Below are 21,481 nucleotides of genomic sequence, written 5' to 3' on the forward strand. Positions count from 1 at the left end.
TATGGCAATGTTCTGGAGGATGAAAGAAGGAAATCCTAGAAACCTGTTTAATATGGGATTTAAATGACATGTCCTAGTCAAAGTTAACACCAAGGTTTTTTACTTTATTATCAGAGGTCAATTTAATGCCATCCAGGTTAAGTGATTGACTAAGCAGTTTCTTTTTTAAAGACTCCGGTCCAAAGACGACAACTTCTGTCTTGTCTGAATTTAGAAGCAGAAAATTTAAAGTCATCCAAGTTTTTATATCTTCAAGACATGCTTGTAGTCTATCTAACTGGTTGGGCTCATCAGGATTTATGGATAAGTAAAGCTGAGTATCATCAGCGTAACAGTGAACATTTATCCCATGCTGAATGATAATTTGACCTATTGGAAGCATATATATAGTAAAGAGAATTGGCCCAAGTACTGAACCCTGTGGTACTCCACAATTAACCCTGGAGTTTAAAGATGATTTATCATTTACATGAACAAACTGGAATCTGTCAGACAGATAAGATTTAAACCAGCCTAGCGCTGTTCCCCTGATCCCTACAGCATATTCCAGCCTTTCTAAGAGAATATTATGGTCGACTGGATCAAATGCAGCACTGAGATCTAACAGAACCAGAACAGACACAAGTCCATTATCTGAGGCAGAGCTGTTTCAGTGCTATGATGAGCTCTGAAACCTGACTGAAACTCTTCAAACAGGTCATTGCTGTATAAATGTTCACACATTTGATTAACAACTATTTTCTCAAGAATTTTAGATAAGAATGGAAGATTGGATATAGGTCTGTAATTTATTAAATCATCTCGATCAAGTGAAGGTTTCTTAAGTAAAGGTTTAATTACAGCTACCTTAAAAGCCTGTGGTTCTGATCCATTTACTAAAGATAGATTAATCATATCTAAAATGGGGCTGGTAATCAGAGGGAACACTTCCTTAAATAATTTGGTTGGGATTGGGTCTAACATACAAGTTGAAGGTTTAGATGAAGCTAATATTTCTGATAACTCAGGAAGCTTCACAGGATCAAAACAGTCCAAACACAGATCAGGTTCTGCAGTTATTTCCAATGTTGTCTCACTAGATGAGGATGAAGTAATCATCTTCGGGAGTATGTCAAAGATTTTCTTTTTAATAGAATCAATTTTATTTAAGAAGAATCCCATAAAGTCATGACTGCTAAGAGCTAAGGGAATGGATGGTTCAACAGAGCTATGACTCTGTGTAAGTTTAGCAACTGTACTAAAGAGAAACCTAGGATTATTCTTGTTCTCTTCTATTAATGATGAGAAATAAGCTGTTCTAGCTTGGTGAAGTGTCTTTTTATACAACAGTAGGTTATTTTTCCAGATTAAGTAGGAATCCTCTAGGTATGTAGAGCGCCATTTTCTCTCCAATTTTCTAACATTGTGCTTTAAAGTACGCAGCTCTGAATTAAACCAAGGAGCTAGCCTCCTTTGAATAATTATCTTCTTTTTCAAGGGGGCTGCATTGTCTAATGCATCACGCAATGATGAAGAAACACTATGAACAAGAGAATCAATTTGTGAAGGGGCAGAAACAAAATTATTGCCCTCCATTGTGCTTTTCAGTGATAATGAGGAAATTAAAAGTGAAACAGATTCTTTAAAGGTTGTTACAGCATCGTCTGATAAAGATCTACTATAATGAAATTTTCTTTCAGGTGTGGAGTACTCGGTTAAATTAAACTCAATGGTTATTAAGAAATGGTCAGACAGGACAGGGTTATGAGAAAATATTGTTATGTCTTTACACTCAATGCCATATGTCAGCACAAGGTCCAGAGAATGAAGACAAAGGTGGGTAGGTTTGTTAATGTTTTGATCAAAGCCAATTGAGTCTAAGATAGCGTTAAACGCTATATTTAGGTTATCACTTTCAGCGTCAACATGAATGTTAAAATCCCCCACTATAATAACTTTATCTGTATTTAACACTAAATCAGATAAAAGGTCTGAAAACTGATCTAAAATTGAGAGTAAGGGCCTGGTGGACGGTACAAAACAACAAACAGAAGTGGTTTTAGTGCTTTGCCATTTGGATGAGGAAAACTAAGGATTAAATATTCAAAAGAGTTGTAGCTATTGATTGGTCTGGGACTAATCAATAAATCGGACTGAAAGATGGTCGCTACTCCTCCTCCTCGCCCAGTATTTCGAGGAATGTGAAAATTTAAATAATTAGTAGGAGTTGACTCATTTATTTTTATGAGATTTTCCTGATTTCCTCCTTTTAGATTATTTTTTAATCTATTCAATTTTGGCCGTGGGCGAGACACTGTTTTAATAGGGTAATGGGTGGGTAGCAGTACAGAACGTCCCGCGAGGAGCGACCCGGCCAAGCCCGAACGAAAGACGCGAGGCCATCCCTCAGTGGGCCCACCATCTGCAGTGGGAACTGTGAGGGACCGGTGCAAAGAGGATTGGGTGGCGGACGAAGGTGGAGACCTCAGCGGCCCGATCCCCGGATGCTTAGGCTGGCTCTAGGGACGTGGAATGTCACCTCGCTGGGGGGGAAGGAGCCTGAGCATGTGCGGGAGGTCGAGGTCGTGTTGGGGTTTACCCCAGTGGATGAGAGGGTCGCATCCCTGCGCCTTCGGGTTGGGGAAGGTCTCTGACTATCATTTCAGCCTACGGGCCGAGTGGTAGTGCAGAGTACCCGGCCTTCTTGGTGTCCCTGTCGGGGGTGCTGGATAGAGCCCCTCCCGGGGACTCCATTATTCTGCTGGGGGACTTCAACGCCCACGTGGGAAACGACAGTGACACCTGGAGAGGCGTGATCGGGAGGAATGGCCTCCCCGATCTGAATCCAAGCGGTGTTTTGTTATTGGACTTCTGTGCTAGTCACGGATTGTCCATAACGAACACCATGTTCAAGCATAAGGGTGTCCATCAGTGCACTTGGCACCAGGACACCCTAGGCAGGAGGTCAATGATCGACTTTGTTGTCGTATCATCAGACCTTCAGCCGCATGTTTTGGACACTCGGGTGAAGAGAAGGGCTGAGCTGTCCACTGATCACCACCTGGTGGTGAGTTGGATCCACTGGAGGAGGAGAAAGCCGGACAGACTTGGCAGGCCCAAGTGTATAGTGAGGGTCTGCTGGGAACGTCTGGCGGAGCCCTCGGCCAGGGATGTATTCAACTCCCACCTCCGGGAGAGCTTTGACCAGATTCCGGGGGAGGTTGGAGACAGAGTCCGAGTGGACCATGTTCTCCACCTCTATTGTCGATGCTGCTGCCCATAGCTGCGGCCGTAAGGTCTGCGGTGCCTGTCGCGGCGGCAATCCCAGAACCCGGTGGTGGACACTGGCAGTATGGGACGCTGTCAAGCTGAAGAAGGAGTCCTATCGGCTGTGGTTGGCTTGTGAGACTCCTGAGGCGGCTGACGGGTACCGTGAGGCCAAGCGTGCTGCGGCCCGGGCTGTGGCAGAGGCAAAAACTCGGGCCTGGGAGGAGTTCGGTGAGGCCATGGAGAAGGAATACCGGTTGGTCTCGAAGCGATTCTGGCAAACCGTCCGGTGCCTCAGGAGGGGGAAGCAGTGCTTCGCCAACACTGTTTATAGTGGGGGCGGGAGACTGCTGACCTCGACTGAGGACATTATCGGGCGGTGGAAGGAGTACTTCGAGGATCTCCTCAATCCTGCCATCACGCATTCCCTGGTGGAAACAGAGGCTGGGGACCCGGGGTTGGACTCTTTCAGTTTTCAGTTTTGGAGGGAGGAAGTCACTGGTTGCCATGGTAATTCCCTCCCTGTCTCTGGAGCACTCTTCAATTTAAACCTCAAACATGATCATTCAGAACATTTTTGAGCCGTGAGCATCAGAACCCTTTGTTGGTAACAAATGCTGTTTTTATGGGTCTGCAGTGTTTTCTATAGCAGATCTGACAGGTTTAACAGAACCTCCAAGTCCAGTTCCTACAAAACCATCCAGAGCTGAAATCTACTGGGAGAGAATGGGAGTGTGGGTGTGTCTCTGGGCTCTGATTGGTCAGAAAGTACGTCCTACAGCAGTGGGAGACAGAAATACCTACAAATTGATGGAGAAACAGTTTAAATCCAAAACGTTCTGAATATTTCACTGGGTCAGAACCATCTTAGCTGAACATTCTGTGGTAAAACCCATTTACCATCTGATGAAAACCATCCGACACCAAACTTCATCTGATTGTTTTATTTCAAAGAGGAATATTTACAGAGAAATGACTGCTGAGCAGCTTCTTGCTAAGTTCTGCAGAGGAACATACAGACTGTTCTTTCCACAGAACACAGTGACACTTCATCAGTGAAACAGTTCTGCATGGAAACACAGGTGGACTGAACAGAACTTTCACTTTCTGTCCCAAAACCAGCTCTCTGCTGGTCCCTGTGGCCGTTGAGAGAAAACCACCATAAGGATTCACCTGTCCTCAAAGATCACTGGGAACTTTCTGCCCTTCAGCCACAGGGGGGCAGTAAAGAGCTGCAGCAGTGATGGGAGCTGCTTATTCTCTCCTCCAGGACACACCGGAGCATCTGCCCTTGGTCCCAGAACTCTTGCAGCAGCAAGAGTCAAAGATAAGCCCAGTTATTCCCACCCAGTTCTTCTAACTGGGAGTGATTGAGATAAATACTGGAACAGCAGGAGAACACCCTGAGAGAACATCTGCTGCTGTGAGAAGGAATCTGATCAGGGAGACTAAATCTGGCATCTTAGATTCCAAAGTCCAGATCTAAACATCGGACTAGAAACAAAATCTAACTTGTTAGATTCTCCCATCAGAAAAACAATCTGAACCTCCAGGGTTCAGACTCAACAGTCCTGATCCAAAGTCCTGACCCAGTCCTCATTTCCTCCTTTTTTTCTGTCCATTTAATTGTCTGGATCAACAGTTTTCCTGACTTCTTGAATATCTTTGAGTTGTTCTGTGGACTCAGGTCTGGTCCAGTTCCTGAGCCTTTTTCTCAAAAATGTTTTAACTTCAACCTACGGATCGTCCCAGCAGTTAACGCTCCTGAACTGTGTCAGTGTTGGCTCATTTCTTGGTGACCTGCTGCAGTTGTTCCCAGTGTTCCAGATCTTATTTAAAAAAGTGAATCCGATGTTCCAGTTTAATACTCAAAGTGAATCTCAGCAGAAGCAGCTCATTGGATCTGCAGATACACTCCGGTTCTGGGTCTGTTTTCTTCCTCGTGATGATGGGAACGTTATAAAATCCCGGCTAAGACTCAGTGGGATCAGGTTGCTGTTGTCTGCTCTCCAACCAGCCTGAGGAATAGATGGAGGGATGATTTTTCACAGGAGACGCTGTAGAGCTGCTGGGACCGGACAGAGTTCCTGGTTTTATTGACAGAGATGAGGAAGATGAAGATGGACTTGTCCAGACTACAACAAGTGAACAGTTAGTTCACTTTTGTTGTGCTTCTCTCAGAAAACTCAGAGATCTGCTGCTACTGTTTTCTCTTCTCCTCAGACTACTCATCCTCCATCTCCATTCTTCTCTGACGCCAGCTCTCCTCCGTTCTCTCCTCATCTCTCAACCTCTGTGTTCCTGAGAGAGTACCAGGACAATCCTCCATGAGCTCAGACGCTTTTCTTGAAGCATCTCTCGGATCATCTGTTGGAAAACGACCCAGCTTCCATCCTCTCCTGCCATCTTCTGTTAGTTCTGCGTCTTCATTGGCTGCTGCTCTCTCCCAGCAGCCAATAGGTGGTCATCGTTCCTTTTCCCTTGATGTCAATGTTTCCTCGGAGCTCCAGCTGGAAGCAGTTAAACTCCATCAGGACGTCCCGAGTCGCCGCCGACACATGGATCTTCAGCGCTGCAGACAGCAAAACATACAGACTGGTGTTAGCCAGCTGTGGAACCAGCTCCCAGTTTTAGTCCGTGAGGCAGACACCCTGTCTACTTTTAAGGCTAGGATTAAAACTTTCCTTTTTCATAAAGAGTGGCTTAGTTTATCAGGGAGGGAGCCTTCTTGAATTGACTTAGCCCATTTTAAACCATTCACACAATGCAACAGAAAACAACTCTCTCCAATTATTTTTACCTCCGTCTTCTTCCCTCCCTGTTGGTTGGAATAAGGGGGAGTCAGGTTTAGCCTAAACCGGCTCAGTTATGGTTGAGGTCCAAACACACCCTCCATTTCTGCTACCTGTATGACCCCTTCTCTTTTCCAATGGTTATAATCAGTCTGACAGAGAGAGGTATCTCAATCCTTGTGGTTTTTAGTATAATAATGACCATCAGTGGGACCCTTTGTGAGGTTCCTTGAGACGACATTGTTGTAAATAAGCGCCGTTTGACTAAATAATCTGAACTGAAACTATCTCTGTAGTTATGCTGCTATAGGCTTAGGCTGCTGGAGGACATAACAACCACTTTCACTCTCTTTGCTACATTCTCATACTACTCTCCAATTTTGCATTATTTGCTGTTATTTCAGCTTTTGACTTCATGTTCTCTCTCTTTTCTCTTCCTAGAAGCTACACCTGGCCTGACTCTGTGTCTACCTGTGACACCTTTCTGGAGAGGGGCATCATCCAAGCTTCTGCTGGCAACAACTTAATGCTCACCTTCTACAGATGATCCACATGGCCCTGTCTTTCAGTGTTTAACCCTTTCTCTCTCCTAGACATGGCTACTGACTGAGCTTCTACTGTAACTAACTCTATGTTCTCTCTTTCAGACTCTAACCTTGAAAACTGGATCAGAGTTTATCTGTTCTTTCTTTCTAGATGAAACGACTAAAGGAGCTACATCCATTAACATTTACTTTTCCTTCCCATAGAAAGTACTCCTGGATCAGTGCTTCTTTGTTCTCTTTGTGTCTCTGCTCTGTTCTCTCTAACCTCCAGTCGGTCGTGGCAGATGGCCGCTCACACTGAGCCTGGTTCTGGTTCTGCTGGAGGTTTCTTCCTGTTAAAAGGGAGTTTTTCCTCTCCACTGTCGCTACATGCATGCTCAGTATGAGGGATTGCTGCAAAGTCAACACCAGTGACTGTCCACTGTCTCTATATGCTCATCCAGGAGGAGTGAATGCTGCAAGTCACTGACTGGATGCAATCTGCTGGGTTTCCTTAGATAGAAAAACTTTTTATCCAATTTGAATAAATAACTGAATCTGACTGAACTGTTCAATGATTAGGATTAACTGGAATATATAAACCTGACTGTTGTGAAGAACCTTGAGACGACATGTGTTGTGAATTGGTGCTATATAAATAAACTGAATTAAATTGAATTGAACCTGTTACTGGTACCGGTTCCAGTTCAGACCTGTTTCTGATTGCTCAATAGGAAAATCAGAGGAAACTTCCTGAATCAGTCCAAACAACCCATATAAATTTGGATCACATAAACAGGCTGAAGCTCAGTGCATTTATGGCTCCACTTTCACAGCCCGGAAGTAATGAGTGAAAACAGAACCGACTTCCAACTTGAGTATCCTGCAGAATATCAGTGTTTCTATATTTGTGACTGAGTTTATGCCTGGAAAATATTAATCTGGACTGCAGCCATCCCATCATATTGGGTCGCTGTTTCTATCAACAAACCAGTTAGGTTCCGGAGGATTTTTGCAGCTTTTTCTGGGTCGGCCTCTGATTGTGACAGGTATATGGACCCAATGTCCTGCACAGTTTCAGAATGGAACCAGAGCAGCTTCTGATGTTCTGATGGGAGTCATATAAACTTCTCCTGGTGATGTTTGGTCCCTATGGGCTGCCATACCTGTCACACCCTCTTATATTTCAGACTGAAACCAAGGATCAAAGTTTAAGGGAAGTAATTTCCGCTCCAAGTCAGATTTTACTTCAGCTGATTCCCAGAAAGTTTTATAGGGATGGACCAGAACTTCTGATGTATTTATTCCAGCCGGGTTTGTAAGAACAGAATATATAAAAACCTTTAGGTGGTGTGTAAAGATGTCCAGATGTCCTCAGACCACTAACGGACCCTAGGTTCCTTCTGAAGATTCCCAGGAAGTTTTACACATCCACCATCGTGAACATCATCCCTGAAATGATGCTCACAGCTAGTGCTCTAGATAGGACAAGTGGGCCCCTAAATGGGTGGTTTGAATGGCCAATCGGACCCTCAGAACCACCTGCCCCAACCTGCAGGACATTTAGACAGAACTTTGCAGGTCAGAAGCTCAGAATATCCTTAAACAGCACCTCCAGCCCATTTTGTCCCCAAATCCGTCAGGTCAGACTGTCTGCTGCCTGAGGATGAAGATTGAGGTGATGAAGAATTTCTCCTCTCCACTCGTCCATCTGCTCAGCAATGAATCCTAAACTGAAACCAGTCAGGACCTGACTGTTAGACTTTGAATTTGAAACTGTCATATTCTTGTCAGACATTAGCTTTTACTTTTCTTTGTTACCAGTTGGAGGTAAAAACATAATTCACTAAACACTGATGGACTATGTGACCAATAAATCTGATCTGATTTCAGTCAGTTAAAGCCGTCATTCTGCTCTTTTCAGTGCAGCAGCTTCTCTGATCAGCAGAAGACCGTAACACCTCAGATCAGAGGATGACCTGCGGCAGATGAACCTTAGGGTGGACAAAGAACCAACCTCAGATGTTTAACATGTTGAACATGTTGGCTCACCTTCTCCGGTGGATTCCATCCGGGACGACGTGTTGACGGTGTCCCCAAACAGACAGTACCGAGGCATCTTCAGACCCACCACCCCTGCACACACCGGACCTGCACCCACAGATGGAGAAATGGAATCAGAGCTCCCTTTGCAAAAATGAAGCATCACATCTTCTGTGGACATCTGAGGAAGACCATCTTAATCTGAATGTCTGTCTGTCGTAAGCTCTGAGTGTGAACACAGTTCAGGTTCAGTATATAAGTGTGTGTGTATGTATGTTATATATAAATATACACACACACGTATATATATATATATATATATATATCCACACACGGACACATTAATGAAAGAAAAACCCACAATGGTCACAGAAATAACTTCATAATGAATAAAGATTCTATGAAAATGAACAAATGAAAGTCAGACGTTGCTTTTCAAACATGTTTCAACAGAATTATTTAAAAAATAAACCCATGAAACAGGCCTGGACATAAATGATGCTACCTTAACTTAATATTTTGTTGCAGAACCTTTTGAGGCAATCACTGCAATCAAATGATTCCTATAACTGTCAATGAGACTTCTGGACCTCTCAGCAGGTATTCTGGACCACTCCTCATGAGCAAACTGCTCCAGTTGTCTCAGGTTTGAAGGGAGCCTTTTCCAGACGGCATGTTTCAGCTCCTTCCAAAGATGCTCAATAGGATTTAGATCAGGGGTCATAGAAGGTCACTTCAGAATAGTCCAATGTTTTCCTCTTAGTCATTCTTGGTGTTTCTAGCTGTGTGTTTTGGGTCATTATTCTGTTGAAAGATCCATGACCTGCGACTGAGACCAAGCTTTATGACACTAGGCAACACATTTCTCTCTAGAATCTCTTGATAGTCTTGAGATTTCATTATACCTGCAGAGATTCAAGACACCCTGTACCAGATGCAGCAAAGCAGCACCAGAACATAACAGAATCTCCTCCATGTTTCACTGTAGGAACAGTGTTCTTCTCTTCATATACTTCATTTCTCTGTCTGCGAACATAGAGCTGATGGGCCTTGCTGAAAAGTTAAATTTTTGTCTCATCTGTCCATAGGACATTCTCCCAGAAGCTTTGTGGCTTGTCAACATGAAGTTTGGCAAATTCCAGTCTGGCTTTTATGATTTGTTTTCAACAATGGTCTCCTTCGTCGTCTCCCATTAAGTCCACTTTGCCTCAGACAACGTCGGATGGTGCGATCTGACACTGATGCTCCTTGAGAAGTTTTTCTGGACTCTTTTGTTACCGTACAAATTAATAGTCTTTGTTTTGTCAAAACATTTTCCTCCTGCGGCCACGTCCAGGGAGGTTGGATCTTATGCACCTGCTCTGTGATAGTCTCAGGGTTCTGTTCAAAGCGCAGAGAGCATCATGAAGACCAAGGAACGCACCAGGCAGGTCTGAGATACTGTTGTGGAGAAGTTTAAAGCTGGATTTGGATACAAAAAGATTCCCCAAGCTTTAAACATCCCAAGGAGCACTGTGCAAACAATCATATTGAAATGGAAGGAGTATCAGACCACTGCAAATCTACCAAGACCCGGCTGTCCCTCTAAACTTTCATCTGGAACAAGGAGAAGACTGATCAGAGATGCAGCCAAGAGGTCCATGATCACTCTGGATGAACTGCAGAGATCTACAGCTGAGGTGGGAGAGTCTGTCCATAGGACAACAATCAGTCGTACACTGTACAAATCTGGCCTTTATGGAAGAGTGGCAAGAAGAAAGCCATTTCTCAAAGATATCCATAAAAAGTCTCGTTTAAAGTTTGCCACAAGCCACCTGGGAGACACACCAAACATGTGGAAGAAGGTGCTCTGGTCAGATGAAACCAAAATCAAACTGTTTGGCCACAATGCAAAACGATATGTTTGGTGTAAAAGCAACACAGCTCATCACCCTGAACACACCATCCCCACTGTTAAACATGGTGGTGGCAGCATCATGGTTTGGACCTGCTTTTCATCAGCAGGGACAGAGAAGATGGTCAAAGTTGATGGGAAGATGGATGGGACCAAATACAGGACCATTCTGGAAGAAAACCTGTTGGAGTCTGCAAGAGACCTGAGACTGGGACGGAGATTTATCTTCCAACAAGACAATGATCCAAAACATAAAGCCAAATCTACAATGAAATGGTTCACAAATAAACGTATCCAGGTGTTGGAATGGCCTAGTCAAAGTCCAGACCTGAATCCAATCGAGAATCTGTGGAAAGAGCTGAAGACTGCTGTTCATGAACGCTCTCCATCCAACCTCACTGAGCTCCAGCTGTTTTTCAAGGAAGAATGAGAAGAATTTCAGTCTCTTGATGTGAAAACTGATAGAGACAAACCCCAAGAGACTTGCAGCTGTAATTGCAGCAAAGGGTGGCGCTACAAAGTATTAACACAAGGGGGCTGAATAATATTACACGCCCCACTTTTCAGTTTTTTATTTGTTAAAAAAGTTTGACACATCCAATAAATTTCATTCCATTTCATGATTGTTTCCCACTTGTTGTTGATTCTTCACAAAAAATTATAATTTTATATTTTTATGTTTGAAGCCTGAAATGTGGAAAGAGGTTGAAAGGTTCAAGGGGGCCGAGTACTTTTGCAAGGCACTGTATATAGACCCACTGACTGATTACAAGAATGTAGACACCTGTGATGCTAATTAATGGACACACCTTGATTTAATACGTCCATTTGGTCACATTATTTTCAGGGCTACCATCATTTATGTCCAGGTCTGTTTCATGAGTTTATTTTTTAAAATAATTCTGTTGAAGCATGTTTGAAAAACAATGTCTGACTTTTATTTGTTCGTTTTCATAGAATTTTTATTCATTATTACCTTTGTCAGATATGTATAATATGTATATACAGGAGTTGGACAATGAAAGTGAAACACCTGTCATTTTAGTGTGGGAGGTTTCATGTCTAAATTGGACCAGCCTGGTAGCCAGTCTTCATTGATTGCACATTGCACCAGTAAGAGCAGAGTGTGAAGGTTCAATTAGCAGGGTAAGAGCACAGTTTGGCTCAAAATATTGAAATGCACACAACATTATGGGTGACATACCAGAGTTCAAAAGAGGACAAATTGTTGGTGCACGTCTTGCTGGCGCATCTGTGACCAAGACAGCAAGTCTTTGTGATGTATCAAGAGCCACGGTATCCATGGTAATGTCAGCATACCACCAAGAAGGACGAACCACATCCAACAGGATTAACTGTGGACGCAAGAGGAAGCTGTCTGAAAGGGATGTTTGGGTGCTAACCCGGATTGTATCCAAAAAACATAAAACCACGGCTGCCCAAATCACGGCAGAATTAAATGTGCACCTCAACTCTCCTGTTTCCACCAGAACTGTCCGTCAGGAGCTCCACAGGGTCAATATACACGGCCGGGCTGCTATAGCCAAACCTTTGGTCAATCATGCCAATGCCAAACGTTGGTTTCAATGGTGCAAGGAGCGCAAATCTTGGGCTGTAGACAATGTGAAACATGTATTGTTCTCTGATGAGTCCACCTTTACTGTTTTCCCCACATCCGGGAGAGTTACGGTGTGGAGAAGCCCCAAAGAAGCGTACCACCCAGACTGTTGCATGCCCAGAGTGAAGCATGGGGGTGGATCAGTGATGGTTTGGGCTGTCATATCATGGCATTCCCTTGGCCCAATACTTGTGCTAGATGGGCGCGTCACTGCCAAGGACTACAGAACCATTCTTGAGGACCATGTGCATCCAATGGTTCAAACATTGTATCCTGAAGGCGGTGCCGTGTATCAGGATGACAATGCACCAATACACACAGCAAGACTGGTGAAAGATTGGTTTGATGAACATGAAAGTGAAGTTGAACATCTCCCATGGCCTGCACAGTCACCAGATCTAAATATTATTGAGACACTTTGGGGTGTTTTGGAGGAGCGAGTCAGGAAACGTTTTCCTCCACCAGTATCACGTAGTGACCTGACCACTATCCTGCAAGAAGAATGGCTTAAAATCCCTCTGACCACTGTGCAGGACTTGTATATGTCATTCCCAAGATGAATTGATGCTGTATTGGCCTCAAAAGGAGGCCCTACACCATACTAATAAATTATTGTGGTCTAAAACCAGGTGTTTCACTTTCATTGTCCAACCCCTGTATATATATATATATATATATATATATATATGCACACACATTCAATTCAATTCAGTTTTATTTATATAGCGCCAATTCACAGCACATGTCGTCTCAAGGCACTTCACAACAGTCAGGTTCATACATTCCAATTAAGACACACATATACACAAACATAGAGTATGTGGCCGCTTGAAGTGTTTTCTCACCACTGTGTATTCCGATCCTCAACTTTAGCTGCTGCTCCGGTCGGTGCCGGATCCTAAAGGTTCGGACGGCATCCAGCAGGGCGAGTGCCATGCGGGAAATCTCTCTGCCGTGCAGCTTTCCGTTCCTTACCGGTAGTCCCGAGACCACCATGTAGGCATCACCAATTGTCTCCACCTTGGGGGGTTGTAAGAGTTTTATTCATTAACGTGTTAATATCAGATATTTATTTCTACAGCGTATTTTGACAACGATTAAATTTGACAGAAATGATTTTCTTCTTCTTTGAACAGATCTGCTGTGGTCACATCACTAAGGAGACACCTGATAAAAACTGTTTAGATTTTCAGTGATCAGCTCAAAACGTTTTCATCACAGCAGCTCAATGACTTTGACCTGTTCTGAGATTTCTCTTGTTTTCACCTTATATACATCAAAGTTGTCAATGATGGCGTCGAAACAGGTGTAGAGGTCGTTGAGGAGAGTCACTACCTGAAGAAACACAAACACAGACTCATATTCTGTCTAGGGTTTAGATTTAGTTTAGACAAAACATGGAAGAAGCTCAAAGAGAAACAGTATTTGTGTTTCAGAATCAGCTGCTCCCACCAGGGGAAAAAGACTCCTGATCGTCTAATTGCAGACAAGGTGAGCTGTTTACAGGGTTTCTCTCTGCTACTTGTATTTACACCAAGCTAAGCTAAGAGTTTCCACTGCTTCCACAAGTTTATACTAAACTGAGTTAGTCTCTCAGTTTCAATTAGTTTCCTGTGTTTATGCTAGACTTGTCTAAAATTTTACCTCTGCTTTCTACGTTTATGCAACGCTATGGGAAAATAAATGTCAACTTTGACAGGCAATTAATTATTCATTTAAAACAATAATAGCATGTGATTACACATAACAAACCTACAGAAAAACTGGCTCTATCAAGTACACTGCTGTATTATATTTATCTTTTTATTTCTTTTTGACAAGCACCATGCCTTGGCTTATGCTTTGGTAGTTTCATGTTTAAAATGACTCGTACTCGAACTCATCGTCTTCCGCTTTATCCGGGACCGGGTCGCGGGGGCAGCAGCCTAAGCAGAGACGCCCAGACGTCCCTCTCCCCAGACACCTCATCCAGCTCCTCCAGGGGGAGCCCAAGTCGTTCCCAGGCCAGCCGAGAGACATAGTCCCCCCAGCGTGTCCTGGGCCGTCCACTGGGCCTCCTCTCGTGTCTGGAACACCTCCCCAGGAAGGCGTCCAGGAGGCATCCGGTATAGATGCCCGAGCCACCTCAACTGGCTCCTCTCGATGTGGAGGAGCAGCGGCTCTACTCCGAGCTCCTCACCCTATCTCTAACGGAGTGCCCGGCCACCCTACGGAGGAAGCTCATTTCAGCCGCTTGTATCTGGGATCTCGTTCTTTTGGTCACGACCCAAAGTTGCGCCTAGAAATCCTGTCCATAAAAGTTATAAACAGGACCGGTGACAAAGGGCAGCCCTGCCGGAGTCCAACATGCACCGGGAACAGGTCCGACTTAGTGCCGGCAATGCGGACCAAACTCCTGCTCCGCTCGTACAGGGACCGGATGGCCCCTAATAAAGAGTCCCCGATTCCATACTCCTGGAGCACCCCCCCACAGGGCATCACGAGGGACACAGTCGAATGCTTTCTCCAGGTCCACAAAACACATGTGGACCGGTTGGGCAAACTCCCATGAACCCTCGAGCACCCTGTAGAGGGTATAGAGCTGGTCCAGTGTTCCACGGCCGGGACGAAAACCACACTGCTCCTCCTGAAGCCAAGGTTCGACTATCGGCCGGACTCTCCTCTCCAATACCCTGGCGTAGGTCTTACCAGGGAGGCTGAGGAGTGTGATCCCCCTGTAGTTGGAACACACCCTCCGGTCCCCCTACTTATGAAGGGGGACCACTACCCCAGTCTGCCAGTCTAGAGGCACTGTCCCCGACTGCCACGCAATGTTGAAGAGGCGTGTCAACCATGACAGCCCCACAACATCCAGAGACTCGAGGTACTCAGGGCGGATCTCATCCACCCCCGAAGCCCTGCCACCACGGAGCTTTTTAAACACCTCGGTGATTTCAGCCTGGGTGATGAAAGAGTCCAACCCCGAGTCCCCAGCCTCTGTTTCCACCAGGGAATGCGTGATGGCAGGATTGAGGAGATCCTCGAAGTACTCCTTCCACCGCCCGATAATGTCCTCAGTCGAGGTCAGCAGCCTTCCACCCCCACTATAAACAGTGCTGGCAAAGCACTGCTTCCCCCTCCTGAGGCGCCGGACGGTTTGCCAGAATCGCTTCGAGACCAACCGGTAGTCCTTCTCCATGGCCTCACCAAACTCCTCCCAGGCCCGAGTTTTTGCCTCTGCCACAGCCCGGGCCGCGGCACGCTTGCCCTCACGGTACCCGTCAGCCGCCTCAGGAGTCCCACAAGCCAACCACAGCCGATAGGACTCCTTCTTCAGCTTGACAGCATTCCTTACTGCCGGTGTCCACCACCGGGTTCTGGGATTGCCGCCGCAACAGGCACCGCAGACCTTACGGCCGCAGCTACGGGCAGCAGCATCGACAATAGATGCGGAGAACATGGTCCACTCGGACTCTATGTCTCCAACATCCCTCGGAATCTGGTCAAACTCTCCCGGAGGTGGGAGTTGAATACATCCCTGGCCGAGGGCTCCACCAGATGTTCCCAGCAGACCCTCACTATGCGCTTGGGCCTGCCAAGTCTGTCCGGCTTTCTCCTCCCCCAGCAGATCCAACTCACCACCAGGTGGTGATCAGTGGACAGCTCAGCCCTTCTCTTCACCCGAGTGTCCAAAACATGCGGCCAAAGGTCTGATGATACGACAACAAAGTCGATCATCGACCTCCTGCCTAGGGTGTCCTGGTGCCAAGTGCACTGATGGACACCCTTATGTTTGAACATGCTGTTCGTTATGGACAATCCGTGACTAGCACAGAAGTCCAATAACAAAACACCGCTTGGATTCAGATCGGGGAGGCCATTCCTCCCGATCACGCCTCTCCAGCTGTCACTGTCGTTTCCCACGTGGGCGTTGAAGTCCCCCAGCAGAATAATGGAGTCCCCGGGAGGGGCACTATCCAGCACCCCCGACAGGGTCGCCAAGAAGGCCGGGCACTCTGCACTACCACTCGGCCCGTAGGCTGAAATGATAGTCAGAGACCTCTCCCCAACCCGAAGGCGCAGGGATGCGACCCTCTCATCCACTGGGGTAAACCCCAACACGAGACGGCTGAGCTGGGGGGCAACAAGCAAACCCACACCAGCCCGCCGCCTCTCCTCGTGGGCCACTCCAGAGTAGAAGAGAGTCCAACCCCTCTCAAGGAGATGGGTTCCAGAGCCCACGCTGTGCGTGGAGGCGAGCCCGACTATTTCTAGCCGATATCTCTCGACCTCCCACACAAGCTCAGGCTCCTTCCCCACCAGCAAGGTGACATTCCATGTCCCTAGAGCCAGCCTAAGCATCCGGGGATCGGGCCGCTGAGGTCTCCACCTTTGTCCGCCACCTTCGTCCGCCACCCAATCCTCTTTGCACCGGTCCCTCATGGTTCCCCCTGCAGGTGGTGGGCCCACTGGGGGATGGCCTCGCGTCTCTCGTTCGGCCTTGGCCCGGTCTGGTCCCGCGAGGAGCAACCCGGCCACCAGGCGCTCTCCGGCGCGTCCGACCCCAGGCCTGGCTCCAGGGGCGACGTCACGTGCCTCGATATTTTCGTCCTCATGAGGGATTCTTGAACCACTCTTTGTCTGACCCGTCACCTAGAGTCTGTTTGCCATGGGAGACCCTACCAGGGGCATTTAAGCCCCAGACAACATAGCCTCTAGGATCATTCGAGCACTCAAACCCCTCCATCACGTTAAGGTGGCGGTTCAAGCTGAGGTGTTTAAAATGACAAAAGATATATTAAAAAAGATGAGTTTCTGCCCCAAGAGAACAATGAGTGAGTTTTATATTGGATCAGGGATCTCCTGGTTGTGTCTGCCCTCGCAGTGAACTGATTGGGTAAAATGCCTTAAAATCTGAGCAATAATAAGACAGCCTCTTGATGATAAAATATGCATAAAACGCCACCACACATTGTTTACGCCACCGCGCGTTCTGATTCGCAGCGCGTCTGACGGTGCATCCCGTTATTTACGGATTAGAACAACAGCCGATTTTTTATCCTATTGGCTTGCCATACAGAACAGGCGCAGACCGCCCTGTTTAAATGAGGAAACTGGTGTGCTACTGGCCGCCAGAACAAGATGAAAAGCAACAGATCATCTGCTGTGTTGCTAGAAATATGCAGAGATTGTTGCGCTGCATCATTAGAAAAGATCCAGTTGCTGATTAGTTCCTTCTGTTCTGTTCGGCCGTTGGTTTTCTGGACTGTTACAGTTAGTTCACTGTTGTTGTGCTGCTCAGCAGGTTCATTATCTGCTCTGACGAGATTATTTCTCTTTTCTTGCTCAACGTAACTCGCAAGAAATTGTCCAATCAATATTAACATTATAAAAGACAAATATGTCTGTTCATTAATTTGTCTCCCTTGATCTTTTCATTCTTTTCAGAGACTCAGCGGGTTCTGTTGTTTTTTTGAGTTTATGTTTGAAGAGTTCAGAGTTTATCATAAACAGCCACAATATTTAAGCCTGAATGTAATATTGGCAACATAAAATAGATTTGTTGTAGGAGTTGGCAATCTGTATGTTATAGCTTTGCTCATTTTTAATCATAGCGTCACATTACTGTCCTGCAAAAGGTTAAATGAACATTTATGTACATAAAAATAAATTATTTTCCAATGACTTCACTAAATTTGTTTTTCCAATATTTTACCGATATACAACATGATTGATTCCTAAAATTGTTTTTTGGTGACAAAATCATTTTTTACTGTATAAACCACTTGCCCTGCAGTGAATAACGTTACTGTCAATAATTCAATGTGTTTTAGTGACAAGGTTAAAGCACACAGTCTTTGTCACCACAAGGAAAAGCTGCCTTAAAATTGTGATTTTTCTAAGAAGGGATTTTAGCATCCAGTTTGCAAATGAATCTGCCTTATAATGTCTTTAGTTGTTTCCTATTATATTATCAGCATCAGTGGGTCTTTGCATGATGTGTGATTACCGGCTGGATCAGTTATGTGCGCATCTTGCAGATGATCACTGATGTTACGCTGGAATGATGTTGAATGAAGTGTTGCAAGGAGTTTTACCATAGGAGAAATATCATGACTTCTGTTTGTGATTGTCTCCAAATCAGAGCTTAGATAATCCAACATAGAATCCTCTATTCTCATCTATTTTTAATATTTTTATGTTTGACAACCCACATCTGTTGACACATGAACAGACGCTTCTCCCTGTCATCTGTTATTCTACCATTGCCTCCTTTTGGCCAAAGTGACAGCAGACATTTTTGCGTCCCAGTTTGTACTTGCATTTCAAACGTGCTAAATCCACATGCAAAAACTGCGCCCGCAAACCGTTTCAGGCTTTGAAACCCGCATTGCGGGTGGTAGGGGATGACATTTGCATATCCTCCTCATATGAATTTGCGCGTTTGTGTCATTATCATATATTTTGCATATTCATGAAGGCAGACACGCTAACAAGTTTGCGCCCGCAGTTCCGCTAATTTTGCACACGCCCTCCGATTAGCACCTCGTTTGTAGATCAGCTTTGCGGACGCAAACTGGTTTACGTGCGGTTTTGTACACGTAAACCTTTTGAAGATCAGGCCCATAGCCTTTGTTGATTCTTTCAAGACATTTATGAGTAATTTCTAATAATTTGATTGGATAGTAGTGGGGGAATTTTAAACTTCTTGTCTTGTCATTAAATTGAAACATGAATGTTTGTGTGAGTCTCTGAATACATTTAAACATTATAGCTGCTCTATAATGTTTAAAGATGTGCCCCTCTACCGGGGGCTGATGGAGCACACACTGCCCCGTAAACACAACCAGGAAGTATGAGAGTCTGGAGTTGGCTTTATGAAGCTGTGAAGCTATAGTTTGGTTTGGTATATTATTGAATATGTATTAGATGGTAGTCAGGTGTTTGTTATGTGTTTGTGTGAAAGAACTTTAGTAGCAAATGGTAGTTTTGTGTAAATGTACTATTCAGGTGAACCCCCTGAGGTGGACCAGAGGTAGTGTCTGTGGCTATTTAAGCAGGATGGTAGGGTAATTGAGAGGATTGTTGATGTGGGTTTGTGGAAAAGCTGCAATCCTGTTTGACCTGCTGATGCTGTGACCTGCTGCCAGAAACTGTAACTGGTGAGACTGATGTAAAAATCTTATTGAAAATTACAAAGAAAAAACATTCAGAGCTCTGGCAAACTGCTGAAGCCTGTTAACTTTTTTCATTTTACGGTCCTCTTCAAGAATGCTCCCCGGGCGCTGCACAATGGCAGCCCACTGTTCCCTGTAAGGAATGGGTTAAATGTAGAGGATAAATTTCATTGTAATATACATGTGCAATGACCAATAAAGATGATTATTATATTATTATTATATTATATTATATTATATGACTGCTGGTTTCATCAGTAGTGCAATTTAAAATATTTTCCAATTATCATTCAATAGCGGGTTTGTTTTAGTTCAAAGACGTCTGAAACAAACAAGGAAGGAGCTGCTTGAAGCAACCAGAGGTAGTGGATTGTTAACTAGCGGGTTAGAAAGAGGACAACAGGTAAGAACAACAATACTAAGGTTTTATATAGTCAACATAAAGATGGTTGGTAGTGAACTCATGTTGAATTTTATAAGCAAACAGTTTAACAGTTATTAATGATGTACCATAGTTAAATGTAGATTAACTGGTAGCTAATTTCTTGCCTGTAGAAGGAAAGTGATGGATCAGAGGAGATGGAGACAGAAATACCAAGAGACACTGAATTACAGTCAACATGGACGATGAGACGATGAGGACCGAGACAATAGACTGAGAAGAAGAGAAGATGGAGTCTTGGTAACTGCTGTTTATATCCCACCGGACGCTAACGCGAGCTCGGCTGTTGGACGGCACCCTGATGCTGTCACATTATAGCGGGAGACTTCAATCTTGCAGACTTAAAGGCAGATCTACTGAGGATGCAATAGCCTCTGCTTCCCATGCTGCACTGTCCCATGTAGAAAAGCTCCACTCAGTCTCTCTCTACTCGGCCAGAACCTCTTGTGTTTTGATGAACCCACTGATGGCTGGAGGTGGCAGGAGAAGCCAATAGTAAAGACGCTGCAGTATGGATGCTAACGCTCCAACGTTTGCCTGAAGAAGTTACAATTTTGGGTTTTATGAGGAAGTTTTTTGTCTCATCCATGGCAATAATGAGGATCAGGACTTTAAAGCACAAAACAATGAACTTCTGACCGCGGTGAAGTTAGTTTTGGGTTGGATGTTGGATCTTCGTGCTTCATGGATTCAGCGGGTCTTCCTCTGGTTTGACCCGATGCAGATAGTCTGATTACGGGCAGCTGCTCTCTGCCTGCTCTCTCTGCAGACGGTGGTTCTCTGAAGGACCGTCAATAAATGTCAGAACCAAACCCGATGTTTCATGGTCATGGTGTTTTGCTTGTGTGTTTTGGGGGAAATGTTTGTGCGTCTGAACTGCTGATTTTATGTGTGATCAGCTGGTTTAGGATGCTATTAACTACAGCGCCCCCTACCCGTGTGTAATTCAGAAAGCTGATGTGTCCCTTTTCTTTTCTTCCAGCCTTAAGACTGGTTTATGATTTATAAATAGTTAAATTATATTTGGGTTCTGGCCATTATGGTTCTTAATATTATTGTTTTATTACCTACTCCCTGCACTACCTCTTAAAAAACCTTCTCACTGCTCCTGGTCTCACAGCCAATCAGTGAACAGCAGTCTGTTCACATCCCATGTGGTCCTGACTTAGCCCTGGTTGGACCTGCTCAGGAGCAGGGACCAAAAACTGGGTACCGGTACGGAAGAGCACTTCACAGGATTGTGTTGAACCCCCTGCTCTACACCCTCCTACGACTGCACCACCGCTCACCATAACATCACCATTGTCAAGTTACCAGATGACGCCACAGTGGTGGGGATCCTCTCTGGAGTGGATGAATCTGCCAGCAGCTAAACTCAACCCAGCCAGAATGCCTGCTGCTGGGATAGTCAGAGCTGTGGCATGTCTTCTTTCCAACAATAGTCTGAGAACTGGGAATCATCATAAATGTATAAGTATGGATTTTATGGTATTATTTACAAATGGTATAATAGCGATCTTTTTAAGAGGCAGCAATTTGTTAGCTTTAAAGGTTGCAATTCTAAAAGAGCCAAGATACTTTCCTCAAGGCTCCATTCTTGATCCATTGTTCTTTCTGAAATGATTTATAAAATCTTTTAACCCAATCATGTTTGCTGATGATACAACCCTGCTTCTCTCCCATTCACATTTTGATTCACTATTGAAGGATACTCATCTCAAGATGAGTACCTATGTTTCAATTTAATCATCCTTAGAGGTAAAAG

The 21,481-nt window shown here is 44.9% G+C and overlaps 1 protein-coding gene across 2 annotated transcripts in view; it reads right to left on the reverse strand.

The window, feature by feature from the left end:
• Positions 1-4,175: 4,175 nt before the first annotated feature.
• Positions 4,176-21,481, reverse strand: part of LOC124865756 (atrial natriuretic peptide receptor 1-like) — an 88,907-nt gene continuing 71,601 nt past the window's right edge. For both annotated transcript variants that reach the window (XM_047361132.1, XM_047361131.1), the window contains exons 19-22: positions 13,384-13,452; positions 12,963-13,137; positions 8,615-8,713; positions 4,176-5,818 (exon numbers count right to left, since the gene is read on the reverse strand). In XM_047361132.1, the coding sequence (XP_047217088.1) occupies positions 5,673-5,818; positions 8,615-8,713; positions 12,963-13,137; positions 13,384-13,452 (489 nt within the window). In that variant the 3' untranslated portion in view covers positions 4,176-5,672. The remainder of the gene's footprint in view (positions 5,819-8,614; positions 8,714-12,962; positions 13,138-13,383; positions 13,453-21,481) is intronic.

Source organism: Girardinichthys multiradiatus, chromosome 3, assembly GCF_021462225.1.
Source record: "Girardinichthys multiradiatus isolate DD_20200921_A chromosome 3, DD_fGirMul_XY1, whole genome shotgun sequence".
In the NCBI taxonomy this organism is placed as follows: Eukaryota; Metazoa; Chordata; class Actinopteri; order Cyprinodontiformes; family Goodeidae; genus Girardinichthys; species Girardinichthys multiradiatus.